At 43.3% G+C, this 20,100-nt stretch overlaps 2 protein-coding genes across 2 annotated transcripts in view; both read right to left on the reverse strand.

Moving 5' to 3' along the window:
- Positions 1 to 16,812, reverse strand: part of VEGFD (vascular endothelial growth factor D) — a 33,621-nt gene extending 16,809 nt beyond the window's left edge. Inside the window, exon 1 of the mRNA XM_048861552.2 lies at positions 16,192 to 16,812. Coding sequence (XP_048717509.1) covers positions 16,192 to 16,281 — 90 coding nt within the window. The 5' untranslated portion in view covers positions 16,282 to 16,812. The remainder of the gene's footprint in view (positions 1 to 16,191) is intronic.
- Positions 16,813 to 17,454: 642 nt separating this feature from the next.
- Positions 17,455 to 20,100, reverse strand: part of PIR (pirin) — a 73,535-nt gene continuing 70,889 nt past the window's right edge. Inside the window, 3 exon segments of the mRNA XM_048836884.2 lie at positions 17,455 to 17,489; positions 17,492 to 17,569; positions 19,212 to 19,278. Coding sequence (XP_048692841.2) covers positions 17,455 to 17,489; positions 17,492 to 17,569; positions 19,212 to 19,278 — 180 coding nt within the window.

A 20,100-nucleotide genomic window follows, 5' to 3' on the forward strand; every position in this document is an offset into this window, starting at 1 on the left:
GCCTGCAGTAAGAGGTTCTGCAGAAAGACACCAAAAACAAATATCAAACCAAAGTCTTATGTTTACATGACTGATCCCAGGCTCTTTGGTTTCCCACCATTTTCAATATTATTTTTGAACTGTAAGAACAGATTCCATACCAGAAGGTAATAATCATATTTGTACTTGCATCAAGTTGTATGTTTTTCCATAACACTGAACTCTCAGATTTTCCAAAGCTATCCTTCAACAATAAGAGGAAAATCTGTTTTCCTGCACTGGGCTAAGAACAATCTCACAGACATCAAGAAAAAATTAATCAGGTCAACTTTGGGATGTTTAGATACTTATAACTTTTGTATTTCCAGAAGAAGCCATAAAGGGCTAACACCTATTGTGACAAAGTTCCTCCTCTGCTTTGGCGGGTCCTGTGCTTTTTGGTGGATTTGCTCATCTCAGAGGTTCACGGCAGCCCTCAGTTTGGCCGCTTGTGCTAGAGGCTAAAACCTGCCATTCACTCAGCTAACCTCAGCACTCGCCAGCATGGGGGAAATGGAGAACAATCTCTGCAGTCTCTGTTGTCCCACCTAGTGGGTCGGGGACAGGCCAGATCCCTTTCCAAATTAGATCTTCCCTTCTGGTGTTGCTCACAGACCAGGTCAACTCCTCCTGTGTCCAATCAGGAGTTGGTGGGGGGGAACCCAGGTCCGCCCTCTACACTGGGTTCCAGCCCAGAGCCCTGTGGATAGCAGCTGTCTACATCTCCTGTATCAGATGCATGACAGCTGTAGCTACAACTCCCTGGGATACTTCCCGATGGCCTCCCCCCAGCACCTTCTTTATCCTCACCACAGGATCTTCCTCCTGAAGCCTGATCACGCTTGTACTCCTCAGTCCTCCAGCCGCCCGCCTTCTCACTCCCTGCTCCTGGCATGCCCCCCTACTAACTGATGGGAGGTCCTTTTTAAACTAGGTGTCCTGATTAGTCTGCCTGCCATAATTGATTCTAGTATGTTCTTAATTGGCTCCAGGTGTCTTAATTAGCTTGCCTGTCTTAATTGGTTCAGCAGGTTCCTGATTGCTCTAGTGCAGCCCCTGCTCTGGTCACTCAGGGAACAGAAAACTATTCATCCAGTGGCCACTATATTTGCTTCTACCAGACTCCTGTACCCCACTGGTCTGGGTCTGCCACACTATCTTCTCTCTAATAATTTGAGACGAGTCCAGAACCCTAAAACCCCCTAAAATAGGTAGCACTGGAATGGAAAAGAAGATGGTGTGAGCAAAAGCCTTGCCAACTTGACCTGCAAAGACAAGGCCAGGCCCTCAGTGGGTATGAATTAGGCATAGCTCCACTGAATTCAATAAAGTGCTGATAAACATCAGATGAGGATCTGGCACACAGAACATCTATAAAGTGCAAACTCAGCCCTGTCCTGAGATTGGGCTTTACTGACAAAAACGATCCACATTCAGACGACATAAATATCAGTAACACCTTCTCCCTAGGCTCATCTGCTCCTAGGTTTCCTTCCCAAGGATTGCTCAGCCCATACCCTACATCTGAACTCTCTGTAGTGCCATTTGCACCAGTAAGTCAGCAGAACCCATCTAACACTTTCCCAGCAGGATCAACATCTGCTAACAGGGGTGCTTAAGACTAATAAACTGCTGGGCTGTTACAAATGGACTTTGCACTTTTAATTTGTTTGGAGTTTGGACCACTCAGCACTCATGCAGGAATTTGGCACAAATGGGAAAAGATGAGTGCAAAGTAATAAAAAAAGAAAGACATACTCAGGTCTTAAATTCATGTGAGGAACTGGAAAAGAAACAAGCGTATCTGCAAATCAAAAGCCACTGTCTTCAAGGACTGCAACAATCAACTCTTCACTTAAGGAAATGTACCTATTGTGAAGCCTATCCAGTGCAGAATGAGAGACAGAAAGCTGGACTGAAAAACAAGGTTGCATTTTGATTAATTTGACCATGGCCCCACTTGTACCTTTCACTCTATATTCAAACACATTTAAACCCAAGAAAATCTTATTTAACTGATAAAATCATCTCCCCAAAGTCCTACCCACACCACCTTCACACCTAAGCAAACGTTCCAGTGCTTTCCTGAATCAGGACATGGATGCTTGTGGAATTCCACTTATGGAATTACTTGAGTATTACTTGTGTAATGGGAAACCGTGGGTAATAGCAAATTCCTCCCATTCTACCCCATCACCAGCTAATGTAATGCCACCACAAAGACCCATATATTATGTGGAGGCTCCTCTGTTTCGCCATCCACTCTTGGGTTTAAGCAGTGGTGGCAGGCTTGTGTGGGCTCTGCAGCGGCATGAACACCACTTAAGGAATTTCAATATCATCATAATTATTATTATTATTACCATACAGCCTAGGAGCTCTAGTCATGGATCAGGACCCCATTGTGCTAGGTGCTGTACAAACACAGAACAAGACAGTCTCTGTCCCAAAGAGATTACAATCTAAGTTAAAGACAAGAGACAATGGATAGATACAGATAGGCAGCTGGGGAAGTACAAGGAAACGAAACAATATTGGTCAGCACGAGAGGCAGTAGTCTGGGAAACCAGCAGCTGAATCGTCCTGTTTTTTGTAGACTTATAGTGCAACAGTGACTTTCACTTTTGCAGTGCTCTATACTAAAATTATGAGAGAAAACCTTGAGCATCTTGAAAACATTCAGACTTGCAAAAGTAAATCAAAGACTTATTAACAACCAACTGCGATATCTGTATAAAATCCTGTATCAAGAGTCCAGCTTTACCATATGGCTGACAAACTAGTATCTGGCTTGCAGTAATTATGACATCACCAGCAATGGCATGTCATTTCTGAGTAGCATTATGGAAATTCTCTATTTCTCAACCTTCCAACAATATTTCTGAATCTATATCAGCTATGAAATCATGACACATGAATTCCCATCTGTAACACTATCCACTGTGAAGTACTTGCCTATAAGTATTATTATAAATGTTATAAATTAACAAAAGTACTTGATGTGCACACTACACATTATAATCATTAGCTGCAGTAATGTGCACATCAAGCACTTTGCTAATTACCAACGTGATCCTAAACGAGTAATTTGGCTTCCTAGTAATAGAGTTCCAATTTTAACATTGCTGTCTTGTATGAAATGGGCTGATCCTGAAGTTGATGGCCTCTTGCTTTGTTATAGGAAGCCTGGCTTCATACTTATACAGTAAAGTTGCATTACCTCATTCTAGCTTTAAATGGTCATTATTTGGCTGTTCAATATTGCACACCTGTTTGGCGGACAGCTCGCTTACCAGATCTCTGGATGTGCAACTTCATGCCATGATGGATTAAAATGAACACTCGTTTAATGGTTTCCCACTGTGGCACATGTGCTCCTACCCAAAATCAGGAGAGAGACACACACAGCTCATGAGTAGAGGCGAACCACGGCCAACTTGAATTTAACAATTCAGGACTACCTCCAGAACCTTCCAAAGACACATCTGAAATCTTGCAAGGTTTTTGGGAATTGGGCTAAAACTCTTAAAGCATCCTCATTCCATTCTGAGGCACACTGGAAAGAGTTCTGGGATAATGTTAATGTCCCAAATAAACACCTGATTGCCAACCCCACTAAAGAGCTCCCAGGCTTCAACCTATCATGGAAACAATGGTCCGCATTGAACCATTTCAGAACTTTGCACAGCAGATGCTGTCATCTCTTACAGCTCTGCAAGATGAGAGACAATGCACAATATGACAGTGCACACCAGTCGCAAACTATGGACCACATTGTAAATCAGTGCCCACTTTGATCGTTTGCTCGTAGCATGCCAGACTTATGCCAAACCACTTCTGAAGCTACTCACTGGCTCACTAATCTGGATTTAAGTTATTTGAACATTGCTACTCACCTCTCTTGCCACAGGCTAGGAAATTTGCCTCTAACACTTGAGAAAAAAGTGTAAGCTATCCCACTGTATCATTCAGAACATATAATTTGTTGTCATTGTTACAGCAGGGCCCATACAGTGATGCGCCTCTTGTTGACAGAGCCAGTTTTGGGGCCCTGTTAAGGAAAATTTTATCTTTACTTCTTTAAAAGTCAGTCTTCAGCTCTTTGCATTGCAAAGGTAACCTTGAAAACGTAAACGTGCTGTGCACAAATGGAGTGCTAGGGTTGACAAGAATATGCAGCTGGACTCAATTTCTGCAGCAGGAAGTTGGAAAAGACTTAAAGATTCCCCCTCCCACCCCCCTCTGTACACACTGGTTATGTAAAATGTGTCAGTTGTGCTTGGGGTATATCCCAAACTCTCCAGCGTGGTCCTCTGCATAGTGATGTGATAATCATGGACAGACAGCAGCAATTGTTTCACAACACGCTCCAAAATGCTAAGGTTGTTAAAGTATTCAGCCTGCTCTGAATATGCTCTTTACCAGCGTGACCTCTTGCATCCCCCCACTGTAGCTATAGGTCCACACAGGCAATGCACTGTGTACTCCCTGCAGCTCCAAGCCAGTCAGGCAGGAGGAGGGGGAGTCTGTAGAGGGTGGATTTCTGGGAGTAAAAAATATGTAACATTAATCAGGTTTTGTCTGGAGTTTGTATGAGGGAGGATGGGATTGATGGATTTGTGTTAGGGGGAGTATTCTACCCAGGGAATGTCACATGTGTCACTGACAGAGGGGGAACATTTCAGGGAGTCCCTCGTTAAAATCTTGGCAGCACATTCTTGGACCAATACCTAAAACTTCAGAGACAGGGAAACATGCTTATCATGTTCCAACTGTGCGATCCCATGCATGAGGGAAAGTTCCTTCCTATCTCCCATATTCTAGTAACTCACTCCATGAAGTAGGAGGTTTAATTAATCTTCTGCTTCTTAATCTTCGCATTCATAGCTACAAAATGGTCATAAAATGGCTACTGGCTTAGCTGAATGTGATGTGTTTTCACAGCACAACTGTATTAGTTACACTGTGATTTCAAGAAAGCAGCTGTTCTATATTTTGATTGATTTGGTCCACTGGAATTGCATCCTTTGTAAAGCTACAGCAAATGCAGATTGGACTTCTAGCACTTTAACAGCATGCTTATGCTATCAAAGCCCTCAGAGACTTATGCAAAGTAACATGCTTTGGTTCCTATCTCTGGGTTTCAGTCTGGGCCTTTGAATTGGATGAACTGAAAAACTCAAAGGAAGCAAAAAAAAACAAACCCTGCAGATTTTCACCAGATTTTAAAGTAAAGCCATAAATAAACTCGGGTTAATTCAATTTTTTGTCTCACTTGCTGCAGTTAAGTGCTGCTAATATTTTATCAAAAGGAGTCTCACAAATATATCCCCCCCACACCCCATTAGCCAGTAGTAGCTTTTGTAGTAGAAGGTGGGGAGGTGGGTGTATGCTTGCAGAAAGGAGTCGGGGAGGGTTTAGGGAGTCAGTTTGCTCTCCCATTTAAACAACACTACTTCTCAGAATCAGGTTGCAAGGTTTAAGAATGATAACAAGCTCTCAGTGAGTTTGGAGTTTGTAATATAAACATTTCACACCGCTCTAATATAGATCTCTTGGTTTTCTTACTGACGTGCAGAGTCGGCCAAGAGAACACAAACTACATGCCATTCTGGAGGCTAATCACAGAGACAGCAGTCCCACAGTTAAATATGAAATTAACAAGAATGGGCCCGGTGCAGCACTGTCCCTATACTCTAGCTAGACTGGTGCAAACGCGCCATAGGATAGCCTCAATCTCTCCCCTAGGAACGTCCACCGCCATGGGGAGTTTCTTGATCACCACCACCACAGCCCTGGCTGCAGGGACCTTTCCAAGGCAGAGGTAGCATGTGGCAGGCATGGATCTGTGCTCCAGCAATTCTTCGCCCTTTTAGGGGCCCTCAGGACGGCTCCAGGGGCTGTATCTGAATAGGGAAGATGCCAACTGCATTCCATCCATCATTGGCTGGTGGCTGATTGGGGCCCATGTTTTCATCTCAATTATTATTGTTTTTAACATGTGTGTGCTGCCTCCTCCAAGTGTTTGGTCCAGATCCTTATGGGGCTAAGGAGCTGCACAGGCAGAAGGAGAGCTGGGGAGGCTGCCGCCGCCACCAGACCACCTCCTACTTATATTGGGGGAGCCAGAGAGAAAGACTGGAGGGAGACTCCTAAAGCTCCTGGATGGGAAACCACTGAGTGGGTAAGGAGCTGACAAGCTCAGTGAGAAGGAGAACATGGGGGAGGAGAAGCAAGAAGGGCAGCTACGGGGAGGCAGGGAGAGGAAAGAAGCAGGGCTGGAGGTGGTGGGGACCTGCCCCGTCTCAGCCCACTTGCCCACAATAGTTGAGGTGGTGGATTCCATACCCCTTTCTCACGCACACGCATGCTTCCCCATGCAAAATCCAATAGCTTGGGATGTGAAGGGGCATCAGTGAATTCCATCATAAACACACTGGGATTGTCTAAATCAGTCAGTATGAGTTAAATGGTACCATCTGCTTTGTAGCTCTTTGGAGATTCTTTGGACCATCGTTTGTATAAATACCATATTCAACCATACTTTCCTGTGATGCTGTAATATTTTCTTTCCAAATTGACATTAGTAGGCTTGGAACAGTACAGAATTCCACTCCAGACACTAATTAGTAATATTTGCATCATAGTGAATGTTAGGAGCTAGTTTAATATTGTGACAGGACACACATGTCAAGAAATGTTCTATTACACTGGGATATGAATGTTTCCAGGGAGTTGCCATGTCAGTTTGGTAACTGTCCATTATTTGCAAGGCCTCAGGGTTTGGACAATGATGCTGGACTGTTCCAGAGATGGAGAAGTGAACTAGAGATTCTGAATATGCAATATGCATTACAAATATTCTTTTAATGCCATGGAACTTTCTGTTGTTTTGCAGTTTTGTCAGTATCTGGCTCTGACCTGCGTTGCTTTAATAAATGACTTAGGTCTGTGACTAGCCAATCAAAAAAGCAGGATTTCTAAATGTCACTGTATAATGCCGAGCGACTGCCATCACTGACTGAACTTATGTTACCTCACCCATATGCATATAATTTCCTGGAACTGTAATTTTTCTTAAGTAATATTTCCCTAGCCATTCAGTCAAGTATCCAAAGGAAAAAGCTTCTGAATCACGTTCCTAATTCAAATGAAAGAACAATTGTGTGCATCATTCTCCACTGGCAGCACTACAAAGAGTACACCAACAGGATACAAACTTCTTGCGCTTGAACAGGAGCCAAACCTAACTCCTAAGTTCCATGTAAACAGCACCATTGCAGTCAGTAGTGCTGCAGACGTGTCATCAGGCACAGCAGGAAACTTGCTGTGTTTCAAACCCACAGCTAGAAAAGTGCCTATGGCTGAAATACAGCCACCTGCAAAACAAGCCCTGGAATCATCCCTTTCCAAACCTCACTGTGATGCCCAGTCAGTCTTGCAAAATAGCATCCATTCCATAGCACGCCACCAGCTGTCTACCTGCTGCAGTTCTGTTTAGATCCCAAGGACCCTAGATGGCGTCGTATCACCAGCTGAGGAGACAGAAGTCATACACTAGACGACTTTGCACAGTCATCAGGAAAGTCCAAATTTTGCCTGGCCCCTTACATGGGTGCACAGTGTTGGGTCGAGAGGAATGTCGCAAGGACCTTTCTCCTTCTGCCCTGTCACTGCACAGTCTGTGCTGGAGCTCGGCAAAACTGCAAACCTTGCACTCAGGAGCATGCACAGTACCCCTAAGGGGATGGGGAGGAGACAGGGAAGATCCATAGTAGCCCCAAAGGGACAGGCACAGTGCAAGGGGAGTAAGGGTGTAGTACCACATGTGCGGGGCTGTCCTTAGGCGGGTGCATGGCCCAGGACAAATCAGCCTTCCTGCTAGTCTCCTCGCCGTCCACCTGGCCGCCGCTCGCCTCCTAACCCCCCCCCCCACAGCCCACCTGCCACTCGCTTCCTCACCTGCCTGCCCACAGTTCACCTCCCCGCTAGTCTCCTCACTGTCTGGCCAGCGCACCCACCCCACCCGCCGCTCTCCTCCTCACCATCCGCCCGCCTGTCTCCTCACCGCCCTCCCACCTGCCGCTCACCTCCCCGTTCGCCTCCTCACCCTGCTCGCCCACCCGCCTCACCTCCCTGCCCGCCTCCTCACCTGAATATCGGGACAAATGGCATTCTGACCATACATTGGTCGGGACGTTGGACAAAGGGCTAAATATCAGGACAGTCCCGATTTTATCGAAGAGCGGGGCCCCCCCAAAGTGCCCCAATTTGCCCTACCCAAGGGACAGCTCTGCGTGTGTGCTTTCATTGTGTGCCAGCAAGCTCTGAGAGGAATCCTGCCTCCTTGGAGCAGAATGCCTCCGACTGCTCACCTCGGGCAGTTGAGCACCCCTCCACTCCCTACTATGGTTGTGTCTTCAGGACAGGAGTTAGCCCTAACGGACTGAAAATGACATTTATTTTAAAGCCCCTTTTGATATAGCAGTGGCCAGCTTTTATAAGTGTGCTCACTCACTTGCCATATCAAAAGGCTTTAAAATAAACATAGTCCCCAGTCGCTTCACTATAACAACACAACTGCTATGCGAGGTTTTTTATGATAATGATTTTTAAAAAGCCTTCAACAAAACCAAATCCAGATTTAAACCAGTGCATAAGAATACGCTGCTTCAAATGGATGGCGAATGGTCAATACTGTGCATGTGAGTAAACACTACTCAGGCCTCATCCACACTGGGGATTGCAGCAAGCCACTGGAGTACCTGCACGAGGACAAAACCGCTACTGAGACAGGCAAATCTGCTACAAGCAGGGTGACCAGACAGCAAGTGTGAAAAATCGGGACAGGTGGTATGGGGTAATAGGAGCCTATATAAAAAAAGGACCCCAAAATCAGGACTGTCCCTATAAAATCGGGACACCTGGTCCCCCTAGCTACAAGCCCCAATTTGCACCAGAATAGCTTACCCCATTTTTCAAGCAGGCTATCCTTTTTTCTGCTTTGTCTGTCTACACTAGGAGTTTGCACCAGTGCAACACTGATGACTGGTTGCTGGTGGTACAGCTGAAGCAAATCTCTTATGTAGATAAGGCATGAGTAAGGGATGCAGAGGAAGATCATCAATAAGTAAATGTTTGCTCTGTCCAAGTTACTTGCTTATTTTTATTTCACTGATCACCAACCAACAGAATGGTGACCCCCATGATTGTCTGAAAATGTCTTCCAATCCCCATCTATCATAGCCTCTCCCCACCAGTTTTATAGCCTCCCAGTTGTGGGCCAAGATTGATGTCCATGTTTAATTAGCTGCTGTCTTTATTTCAAAGAGCTGATTGATTGAAAGCATCTGCTAGCTTGTGTTTGATTACCCTCAACAGTTCATCATATTAAGAGAGGTCTGCTGAATCTCCAGATATTACATTTCCTACTGAGACTGTGCAGTCAGGAGGATTTTTCCTGCTGTTTCTCATGAACTAGCGTTGTGCTAGCTAAGGTCACAGCGTTATTAGTTTCCTTTCCAAACTGATAAGAAAAGAGTCAAGGACTGATGCAGTGTGGGATGGCAATAAAACAGAATTCTGCTTTAATCTTCCTGTGTTACTTTTAAAGTTGATGAGAGAGAGAAGCCAGGAACAAACCGGCTTTCTCCATGACTTACTGGAGGGAAATCATATTCTCCAGAGAAAGCATAGGAACATTTTGCGGATTTTTTAAGATATTGCTCATAGTGACTATCAACTTCAGTCACCGTGAATCAACATCAGCAAAGGTACAGCAAAAGCGAGAAATATCATTAAAAGCCACTGTTTCATACTGGTAGTTTCAAATAGTTTGCTAACTGCTATAGAAAGTGAGGTGTAAGGAACACTGAAGAGATGTCTAGTTAAAAGTGGGGAATGTTTTCCAGCAGCCTTGAAACTCCCTTTCTATTGGTCATTGTGTGCTTGGCTCTGCTGCCAGGTGTTGTAGCCTCCACAAGGAAAGAGCCAGATGTGATAGGAAATTCACAGACTCGTCTTTTTATGAAAGGTGGGCAAAATCTACTGCAGAACACAGGCACTGATCAAAGCTGGCACTTGAGAGGGAGCTAGGATGCTGTGTTTTAGATTTGCAAAATCTCCTCAATTGGATTTTGGTTTTTTAGGGTGTTGCAGCCTACAAGCTCATCTTTAACCACGTCAGCCTCAGAATTTAATGTCACGCACTTAGTCCACCGCTTCCAATTTCCTAACCTCAACAGCAGGGTTACAGATGGCACTGCACTGATGCACAGTTTTTGTGTGAAAGACAGTGCCAGTGTGGTCATTAAGGGACAGAGCGTGACTGGCTTTTGGAAAGGAAAAGTAGAATCTCTCTCCTCCTTGGGCACCCTACATGAAGACATTTACATTCACACTCCCTGTGATCACACAGGCATAAGGCATGCTCTCGCTATGTGCCCCTGGGGATGAAGATCATATTGAAGGCAGACCCGTACCTCCTTTCTCCACATTGTGCAGCAGAGCAAGCTGGGTAGACTGGTGAGGGCCATGCCGCAGAAATGGATATACCAGTTCTGCTCTGGAGGCTGTTTCTACATCTGGTGAGCCTCCTGTGGGAATCACAGTCTGATGGGCCTCCAGAAGATTGTTGGACTGCAAACAGCCTCTACAGGTTTAACTGTATGAGTGTGGGGTGCCTAGAAAAGTGGTTTTAACTGTGTGTGGGTCCATGAGCAATTGGAGAAGGTACAGTGGTTTTCATGGGGCTGGGGAATATCTAGAATCCCTTACCTTGCAGTTAAGCCAAGCAGAGGAGTTCCAGTACAATGGTCTTCCTCAGGTCTGTAAGTCCAGGGCTCCTCTCTAATAACTACAGGAGGTTTGCCAGAGGTAGCAGACTTCAGCAGCAGAGGTGGGCTGTGAATCTGACAATTTAGGCTTCATCTCTCCCTTTCAAAGAGGGGTTAGCAGATGGTGAAAAGGGGGCAGGGAAAGTTGAAGCACAAGTTTATCAGAGATGAGGAACTTGCATCTCCATTACAAAGACAGCTGTAGTGTTGGAAACATAAGTAGCTGACGGATTGGAGCAGTTCCATTGGCTTTTCTTGGTGGAGATCAGTTGGGTTACAACGAATATAGTAGTAGTTCTTTTTAAAGTTCTGGAAAAAGTGGCCTCTGCCTCTGATACTTAAAAATAGAGAATTTCTGGGAGAGAGAGAGACAGGAAAAGATGGTTGGGGTTGTTTAGCCAGCAGATTCCTAAAAATAAGAAAAGGAGTACTTGTGGCACCTTAGAGACTAACCAATTTATTTGAGCATGAGCTTTCGTGAGCTACAGCTCACTTCATCAGATGCATACTGTGGAAACTGCAGCAGACATTATATACACAGAGACCATGAAACAATACTTCCTCCCACCCCACTCTCCTGCTGGTAATAGCTTATCTAAAGTGATCAACAAATCCAGATTTGTGCTGGAAATGGCCCACCTGTTGATCACTTTAGATAAGCTATTACCAGCAGGAGAGTGGGGTGGGAGGAAGTATTGTTTCATGGTCTCTGTGTATATAATGTCTGCTGCAGTTTCCACAGTATGCATCTGATGAAGTGAGCTGTAGCTCACGAAAGCTCATGCTCAAATAAATTGGTTAGTCTCTAAGGTGCCACAAGTACTCCTTTTCTTTTTGCGAATACAGACTAACACGGCTGTTCCTCTGAAACCTAAAAATAAGAGAGACTGTCAGGATAGTCAACTAGGGAATATTTGTTAATGTTTCCTCTGCAAAAATTAATAACTAATTTCAAAAAAGTGACATGGAAAATGCAATTGTTGTCTGAACGGCCAGTGTGCCAAATTTTGCAGCCTAATCCAATTGTTAAAGTGTGAAATAAAAGGATTTCCAATTTTGTGCCAATCTCAACATGACCTCCACTGTAGAGTCACTATTGATGCCTGCCATTATTTTAGATGGGGCTGGCAGCATTACCTATTATGAAAGATGCCCCACACTTCCCATTAGAAGACCCTGTTTTCAGTTGCTCATAACTTTACCAAACTTTAACTGTTCAGGATGAACTTTATCCTGGCAAATGTCTGCCTCTGGCTGAATTTTGTTTTTGGAAGGTTTCAGCCAAAATGCATCAGCCATTTCCATGAATGAGTTTACAGAAAAATACATCATTTAGCTCATGTTAAAAAACAGGTGACCTTTAATTTAGAAGCTCCTCTTCCCCCTCATGCTGTGGAGCAGTTACTTGAAGGTTGATAAGCAGGTGGCCTTTGTCAGGAATGTGCCTTTTCCCATTCTCATGAGAATCCACCCAAATTATCAGGCTTTGAAAAAGCACAGCTCTCACACGTTCTGTAGAGATGATTTATAGTTTAGCACCTGAAATCTCTAAAGGTTCCATCTGCACTGAGCATGCTCCAGCCCAGGCTGAGTAGGACTTTCCCTGTAATTGCAGCGAAGGGTGGCTGGGCCAGGCACAGGCCCCAAAACTGAAAACAGGGAGTCTGTCTCTTCGGTGCATGCAATGCCCCATCTTCTGGGCTCAGGGAGTGTGGAGAAGGACACTGCCTAAACTGAATGCACAGGGATCAAGAGCCAGACCTGATGGGGGGAGGGAGAGGGAGTAAATTGGGATAAGGGGCCAGAGGTGGAGGGGGGGGAAGACTGGCACTGGAGGCTGGCAGGGAGGGAGATGGTGACTGGGAGCCACAGAGGGAAATGGGAGGGTGGGGGGAGACGTTGAAGCTGGGGCAGGGAACTGGGATCAGAGACAGAGCTGGGGCTGGGGAAGGAGGGCTGGAACTGTCAAGACTGGGATTGGGAACTACTGGGCAGGAGAGACATATCTAACAAGGAGCCAGGGTGTGAGGGGACAACTTGGACAGGCTGGGCAAAGAGAGATGGACAAGAAGCCCGGTGAGGTGGGGACATTGAGACTGGAGGAGGAGCCGAGGGTGGTAGATGGAGATTGGGAGCCAGTGGGAATTGGGAAGGTAGGCAGGGGGATCAGCGAGTAGATGATGGGGAGAAAAACAGCTTAGATGGAGATGCTGGGAGGGGAGGAACTGGAACCGGTGGGGCAACGAGACTAGGACTGGGTGTGGGGAGGGGGGCAGATGGTTGCTCAGAGGGGAAGACTGGGACTGGCTGGGCAAGGATACCTGGAGTGGGATGAGGAGGAAGAGAACTGAATACTAGGACCAATTAGATGAGGAGAATGGGTCTGGGATGAGGCCTGTAGGATTGCCAACACTGTATTTCAAAAATAAGGGACTGTTCTCTTCACATCCCCACCCCACCCTTCCTCCTGATATTACTATTATCTTCATCAGTAATAATGAATAAGCAGTACTCATCTACATTCACCAGGCGTATTTCTACCTGCTTTTTGCAGCACTCAGCAAGTCCCAGTCTTGTTGTACAGAGATGAAAAAATAAGGGATGTCCCTTGTAACAAGAGATGTTGGCAATCCTGGGGGGGGGGGAATGGGCAGAAGGGTCTGTGCCCACTAGAGACACTACCCTACGGAGCCTGGAATGCAACCCAAAACTCCTGGGGTTCTCAACATCCCTCAGCTGTCAGCAAATATCTGTGAAACCTACTGGCAAAGTGTGCATCTCATCCTCCACCAGCACTGGGCCACATAGAGGAAACACCTACCATTGGTACTAGTTACTCTCTTACCTCAAATGGCAGAGGTCTGTGGTGGATCTGTGGTGGACCTGCTGATGAACTATGTGGATGGCAATATGATGCCACATGATGTTATTTTGGGGGAGGGAGGTTGTTAATCTGGGAAATTCCACAAATTTTTTGTATGTAAAATATCATTTAGGGTTGCAGAGTCAAGCACGGAAAAGTCAATCTTAATTTTGGCATTTTCTGACTTTTGCATGCTTGACTTTGCAACCCAACTAATGTTCTTTAATGACATGAGAGTGAGTGTAATTTTTAATATACTGCACACACCTCTATTCTTCAGTTGTTACTCAAGCACAACGCTCATTGACTTAAAAGAGCTTTGGAAGATTATGGTATGAATTGTTATATATATTCTGTGTTCTGCAACTAAAATAATGTTTGTAGCATCCTTGGTTACATATCCAACCCTCTGGGGTGACAGAGCTGCTACTTGCATGCAGGAGAAATACTTAACAGCTGAATAGCACCAGATAAATCACGATATGATCCCACATAGCTATTTTTCCTCTCCACATGGCCTCTTAGGTCCATTTACTCCCTTTTGTACTGCATAACAGAAGAGATGATCTTACCCAAGAGGAGCAACTGGGCAGTGGTTAAACTAATAGGGGAAGAGGCCAAGCTGCCATCACAGAAATTATTCTAAAATGTCTTTATTCAGACAATAGTAGAAGCGCTGTAGATCGGAGTCTTGCAAAATTCCGGCAGTTAGACTAGGTTAAGCAAATGGCATTTTCTCTCCCTAACAGCTAGGAATCTATGGATTACGTTAAACACCATTACATTAAAGAGTTGTATTTTTAGGAAATTCATCTGTAGTAAATGCCAAAATAATATCAAAATCTTGCTATCAAGAAGTAAAATATCTAAAAACTTAAATGTGCTTAAAACTCAATCATGAAGCTCTCTCTTCACAAAAAAAAAGAATATTTCAAGTATGAGAAAGCAGAGAAATTAACTTTGGTTTTATCACATCGTGAAGTCTATTTGAAACACAGAACTTTTTTTGGACTGACCTACACCACACCTTCATGTTAGTGCTGGAGTGTAACTGGTCTTATACTGCAGTAATACGTTATGGCCAAACTGTGACTAATTGACAGTGCAGCCAAATGTCAACCATTACAGCTGTACATATGTTGAAAAGACTGTATGACAGTGGCATCATAGTACATACAGTATGGAGAAAAGCTATTAAGGATGTCATAGCTAAATAAGCCATTACATGTATTCTTGGGAGAGCGTATATTGTTGCAAAATTCAATGAAAGACTTTTTACTCACAACTATTGGACTACCAATATACTGAATTAGCACTCTGTGCTATATCTGCAGACAGAGTTCTCATCATCTATTTTGCTTCTGTTGTGCACCCAGTCACACATAGGTTTAGTAATCTACATGGAAGAAACCAATGATTTATCAATCAAGGTGCAAAGGAAATGAACAGACTGATTATACTAGTCTTCACTGTTTCAAATTACAGACTGTTCATGCTGTAAATTAAAACTTCATACAAGGAGGATGCAGAGGGACTAGTCATTTGTCATTCTCAGACACACATCATGCACTAATGCTAATTATCATTCTTGTAATGGATCTCTACATTTGTGTGTGCAACCCAGCCTCTTGAAACAGAGGTCAGAATTCAGTGTGTTTTATGGACTAGTGTGTGGTCATTGCTTAGCAAAGGAGGACATTCTCTGAAGTAAGAACAAGAGTGTTAGCTGGTGGTGTTGTTTTTTCCTTAATGGCACAAGGACTTGCTAGTGTCTCAGGAGCACACACTGGATTAACTGTGACTTGGAAATCCTACAAACTAGGAATCGTATTTGACACTTGGTTTCCTTTAGAAATTACTGTCTGGGAGTATTTACATTTTCTCAAAAAGTCAGATCCGAAAAATCCCACATTCATGAGGATGCTTCATCTTAATTTTTAATGTACAAATCCCAGAAGAAAACTGTATCCCCAGTCAATATGCTGTATTATTATCTGTCACTGCATAGGTTAGAAACCTGGATAAAGCCTTTTAAACAACTGTGAGAAGAGACATTAATTGGTGACAAATTATTGAACAAGTGCTTCAGAGGAAATCTTTCTATACCTTGTAAGTAATTCCCTAGATAATATACTAATGCAAAATGATAGGGAGCATCTATTTTTTAAAAGAAATTAAATTTTCTGACTTTCAAGTTAATTTTTTATTTTTAAGACCGATATTAAAGGATTTAGTTAAGGCAGAAACTTTATAAGTGGCAAAAGGACAAAACTATTAAACAATGATTATGGATTAAACTATTTAGTACAGAATACTGGTTCCTCTCCGCTTGCTTCATATCGGTGTAACTGAACAACAATAACTCACAACCAAATAGGTAAACAAACAAAAATGATTTAGACACTACCGCCACTTCATGCAATACAATTAATGTATTCTCAGACAATTGAGATTAGTAAATTAAAGCCCACCTACCTTCACAGGTCCATACTCATAATCAGATCCCTGCAGGAGATGCAGAAAAGACACCATGAAAATATTCAAGGTTGCCCACGGTTTGTACATTCTGATGTTTAAGATCCACAGATTACTACGCAGTTGATATCATACAGCTGGAAGGCTCTGTTTCGAAATGCATTTCTTGCAACAATTTAAAAAAAACTTCCAGAATTTCAGTTGTAAATCCAAACAGAATAAGCACGTGAAAAAGTAAACTGTTGTCTCATCCAACACAATTATAATTCACCTAGACAATGTCATTTCCTAGACTGTTCTTTAGATACATTTGAAAAAAGTTTAAGCATTTGCTTGGTTTTATCTGATAATCTCACAAGTAATCAGGTAATCAGATTCACATTAATGTTATTAACTGATCTTCCATCTGGACTCACAAAGGGACTCAATTAATTTGTGGTCCAGAAACTTTAAAAATATGCTATATTCTGTGCTCTGTGTTACAGCTGCTTTTTAAGATGGTAGTATAACGGCCAATGTTTTGAGCTACAGAGAGCTGTAATCCAACTCTGTATTAAAACTTTTTTCACAACCCTCGTGGAAGCTTGCAGAAGCATGTGTCTTAAATCTGATACAGACTTTGGCAGAAACAGAGTCAAAGTTTGGCTCTAATCCCATTCTGTCCCTACCAATAGCATAGCAGTTTTTAAACTAACTGATGCAATCTAGACTGCCATTATTTTAAAAAGATTACCTGAAACATGAAACTTCAGCACACGTTCTTACACAGCACACGTATTACAATAGCTAGTTCCCTCTTTTTTTTTTTAAAAAGGGGAGATGACCACATACTCTTTTATATCTTCAGGGCTGTAAGATTTGCTTAATGGAGTGTCACAAAGGAAAGTAAAAAGTTTAAATAAATGATTTTTAAAAGAGACCTTATGAAGCAATAGATTTAAAATGAGAGTCTTTTTTTTGCAGCAAAAGAGAAACATATTTCTGTATACCAAAACAAAATGACTTAATGCACTTTCCACCCACATTTGCATATATATATATGCATGCAAAAATGTAGAATTAACCCTCAAAAAACAATAATCACACAGACATGCTTGGTAATTAGGTATATTAAGTATATACTACTGGCCTGATCTAGTAATTTTTATTCATATGAGTAGTTCCACTGAAGGCAACAGAACTACTCACATGTGTAAGGGATTGCAGGATCAGACGCTTATGATGTAAATATGAAACACCCAGCTACACTCTTAACATTGTAGATCACTGGTTTCCTATCTTTGACTTCCAGGTGGCACCTTCTCAAATCCATTTTTTGCATTTCTGTAATCATCAATGGCTTGTATAATTTCTTCCTGAGTATTCATCACAAATGACCCTAGTATAGAAAATAATTTTAATCCAGTATTTTCAGATGTGATCTGTTACTTAATAGAGAAATTATTTTTGAAACACACTGTTATATTATTTGTGGCTTTAGTCTTTTACCACCTGTTTTCTGAATGCAACATTCTACCCTGCCAACCAGTTTGTCCCCAGTGACTGTGGCTTGTCCCTGCTGTACTGGTTCATTTAGGGTTGGCATGAAGTTCTCTTCCCCAGGAGGGATGTGCTAAGTCTTCCTCTCTCCCCTGTCTATGTGTCTGTTTCTCTCCCTCCTTCCATTTGCAAGGGGAATCATAGGGTTTCTTCAGGTCCTTTGCCAAAGGGGTAATTTCACATGTATGTATAGTGCCCTTTCCCACTACATTATAATCAGTTAATTAACTAATCATTTAAATTCAAATACTATTTAATCTAAAAATATTTTAAACTAAAATGCCTCATTTAACATTTGGCTTCTCTGCTATCCTTCCCACATTGTTATCCATCCCAAGTACAGCCTATGACCCTGTTTGCTTTACTGTAAGCTTCCCTTCGGAGGCACTACTCAGTATGCTCTAGTGTGGGGTGGGAGCGTGTCCTAGTGGTTAGAGCACTGGACTGCGACTTGGAAAATATGGGATCTCTTCCCAGCTTGGCGACCCAGGGGAAGGCACTTCACCTCTCTGTGCATCAGCTTCCCCATCTGTAAAATGGGGCTAATGATAGTGATGTCCTTGGTAAAGCATTTTGAGAGCTACTGATGAAAAGTGCCGTATTAACAGTTAAGTCTTATTAATACCTCAAATTCTCAACAGTATCTCTGGAAGTTCTATGGCCTGTGTTATGGAGGAGGTCAGGGGAGATGATCACAATGGTCCCTTCTGGCCATAGACTCCATCATATTTACAAAATGAAGTTAAATGCTGCAGGTTTAGACAGTTATATTTAGACTCCCCTTTAAGAACCTGTCCCAAAGCCCACGTAAGTCAAGAGAAGGTCTCCTGTTGACTCCAATGGGATTTGAATCAAACTTTAAAGTTTTGAATAAAGGCAGGGACAAAGCAAAGAGTCAACAGAAATGTGGAGAAACTAACTTCTCTGACTTTCTAGGAAACAGCTTGCTCATACTATCCGCACCCATAGTTCCCAACTTTCCCCCTGCCCACCACACCATGTCCTGACTCAGATATCTTTCATTTTCCAGTGTACAACTGTCACCCATCGCTTTAGTCTCTGAGCACTTCCATCCCCTCCCCCACAAAAAAACCAATAGCAATAGTGAAGTCCCTAATGGATTTCATGGAGTTTTTTTCACGGTTCACGTTATTTTTAAAATGCTTCAAACAAACATCGATGGAAAAAAGTGAAAAGTATAGTACTTTAAAAAATATAGTATATTTTATTTTTAGAATATAGAAATACAAAGAATACACCTTTAGTCCAACAGCACTATCTCATATATAAACAAACTGGCTGGGGAACATGGGAGGCACTGACTTTCATTTTCAATCACTGTATTTGTGATGGAGAGGAACATAACAGGCTTCAAAAGCAGGCAGGTATGGGAGATGGCCCACATCCTTTGAATTCTTTCTGCCAGTTTACAAGACAAAATCAACCAACCAACCAGTGGTTTGTTTACTAGAAACGCTTACCATACTGTACCATGGATTCTTTAATCAGCTCACCAGCGACTAAGACAAAATAGCTTATTTCAGGACCCTACACTGAAAAATTGAATGAATTAAATAGCAACATATATTTAGATTATGTTATTATAGATTATATTTAGACAGACATTTTACAGACTGTCACAGGCTGGCTGGCCCTTTATGGGGAGATAGGCTCAGTCTCGCCTGTCACAGATTAGCCTCTGCAACTGATCCTGACTGGCTGTGGAGCAGGTGGCTCTATTCATTTATCAGACCCAGCTGGGGAAGAGCTGGGTGATGGGGGAGCTGGGAGACTCAGCTGGAAGAGAGCTACAGGGGAAAGTGGTCTCCTGTGACTGGCCCTGGAAGGAGAGGGTGGCATGGCCAGAGCAGGCTGGGAAAGGTCAACCCCCAGGCAGATGGCCTGGGAATAAGTATCCAGTCCAGGGAGAACCAGACTAGGGAAAGGTCTCCAGAGAAGAAACCCTGAGGACTAGTGGCTCAAGTCTGGGCTGGGTCTTCAGGAGAAGTTCAGCACTGTAGGAATGGACACAGTGAAAGGTAGCCTAGGAGCAGCAGAAAATCCTTTGGTTTTATACTCTTTGAGCTGGAGACAGCTACTTGACAGGGCCTCCTTAAGGGGAGGTAGGTCTGCTGCAAGATGGCTCTTAGTAGGCCTCATGGGAGCACAGGGAGGGGATGGTGCCACACAGACAAGACAAGGAACAGATAGTTTTCCTCTGGTATCAAATTCATTCTCTATAGTATCTGCTCACATGTACTTTAGTGTGAAAATTCAGGTGAGAAAATAAATTCCTTTCAGGTATTTAACAGATTATACCCAAGGACAGGTCCAGACCAACATCTCCACACGCCAAACAAAACAAAAAGA

The sequence above is a fragment of the Caretta caretta genome, chromosome 1 (assembly GCF_965140235.1).
Source record: "Caretta caretta isolate rCarCar2 chromosome 1, rCarCar1.hap1, whole genome shotgun sequence".
Classification (NCBI taxonomy): Eukaryota; Metazoa; Chordata; order Testudines; family Cheloniidae; genus Caretta; species Caretta caretta.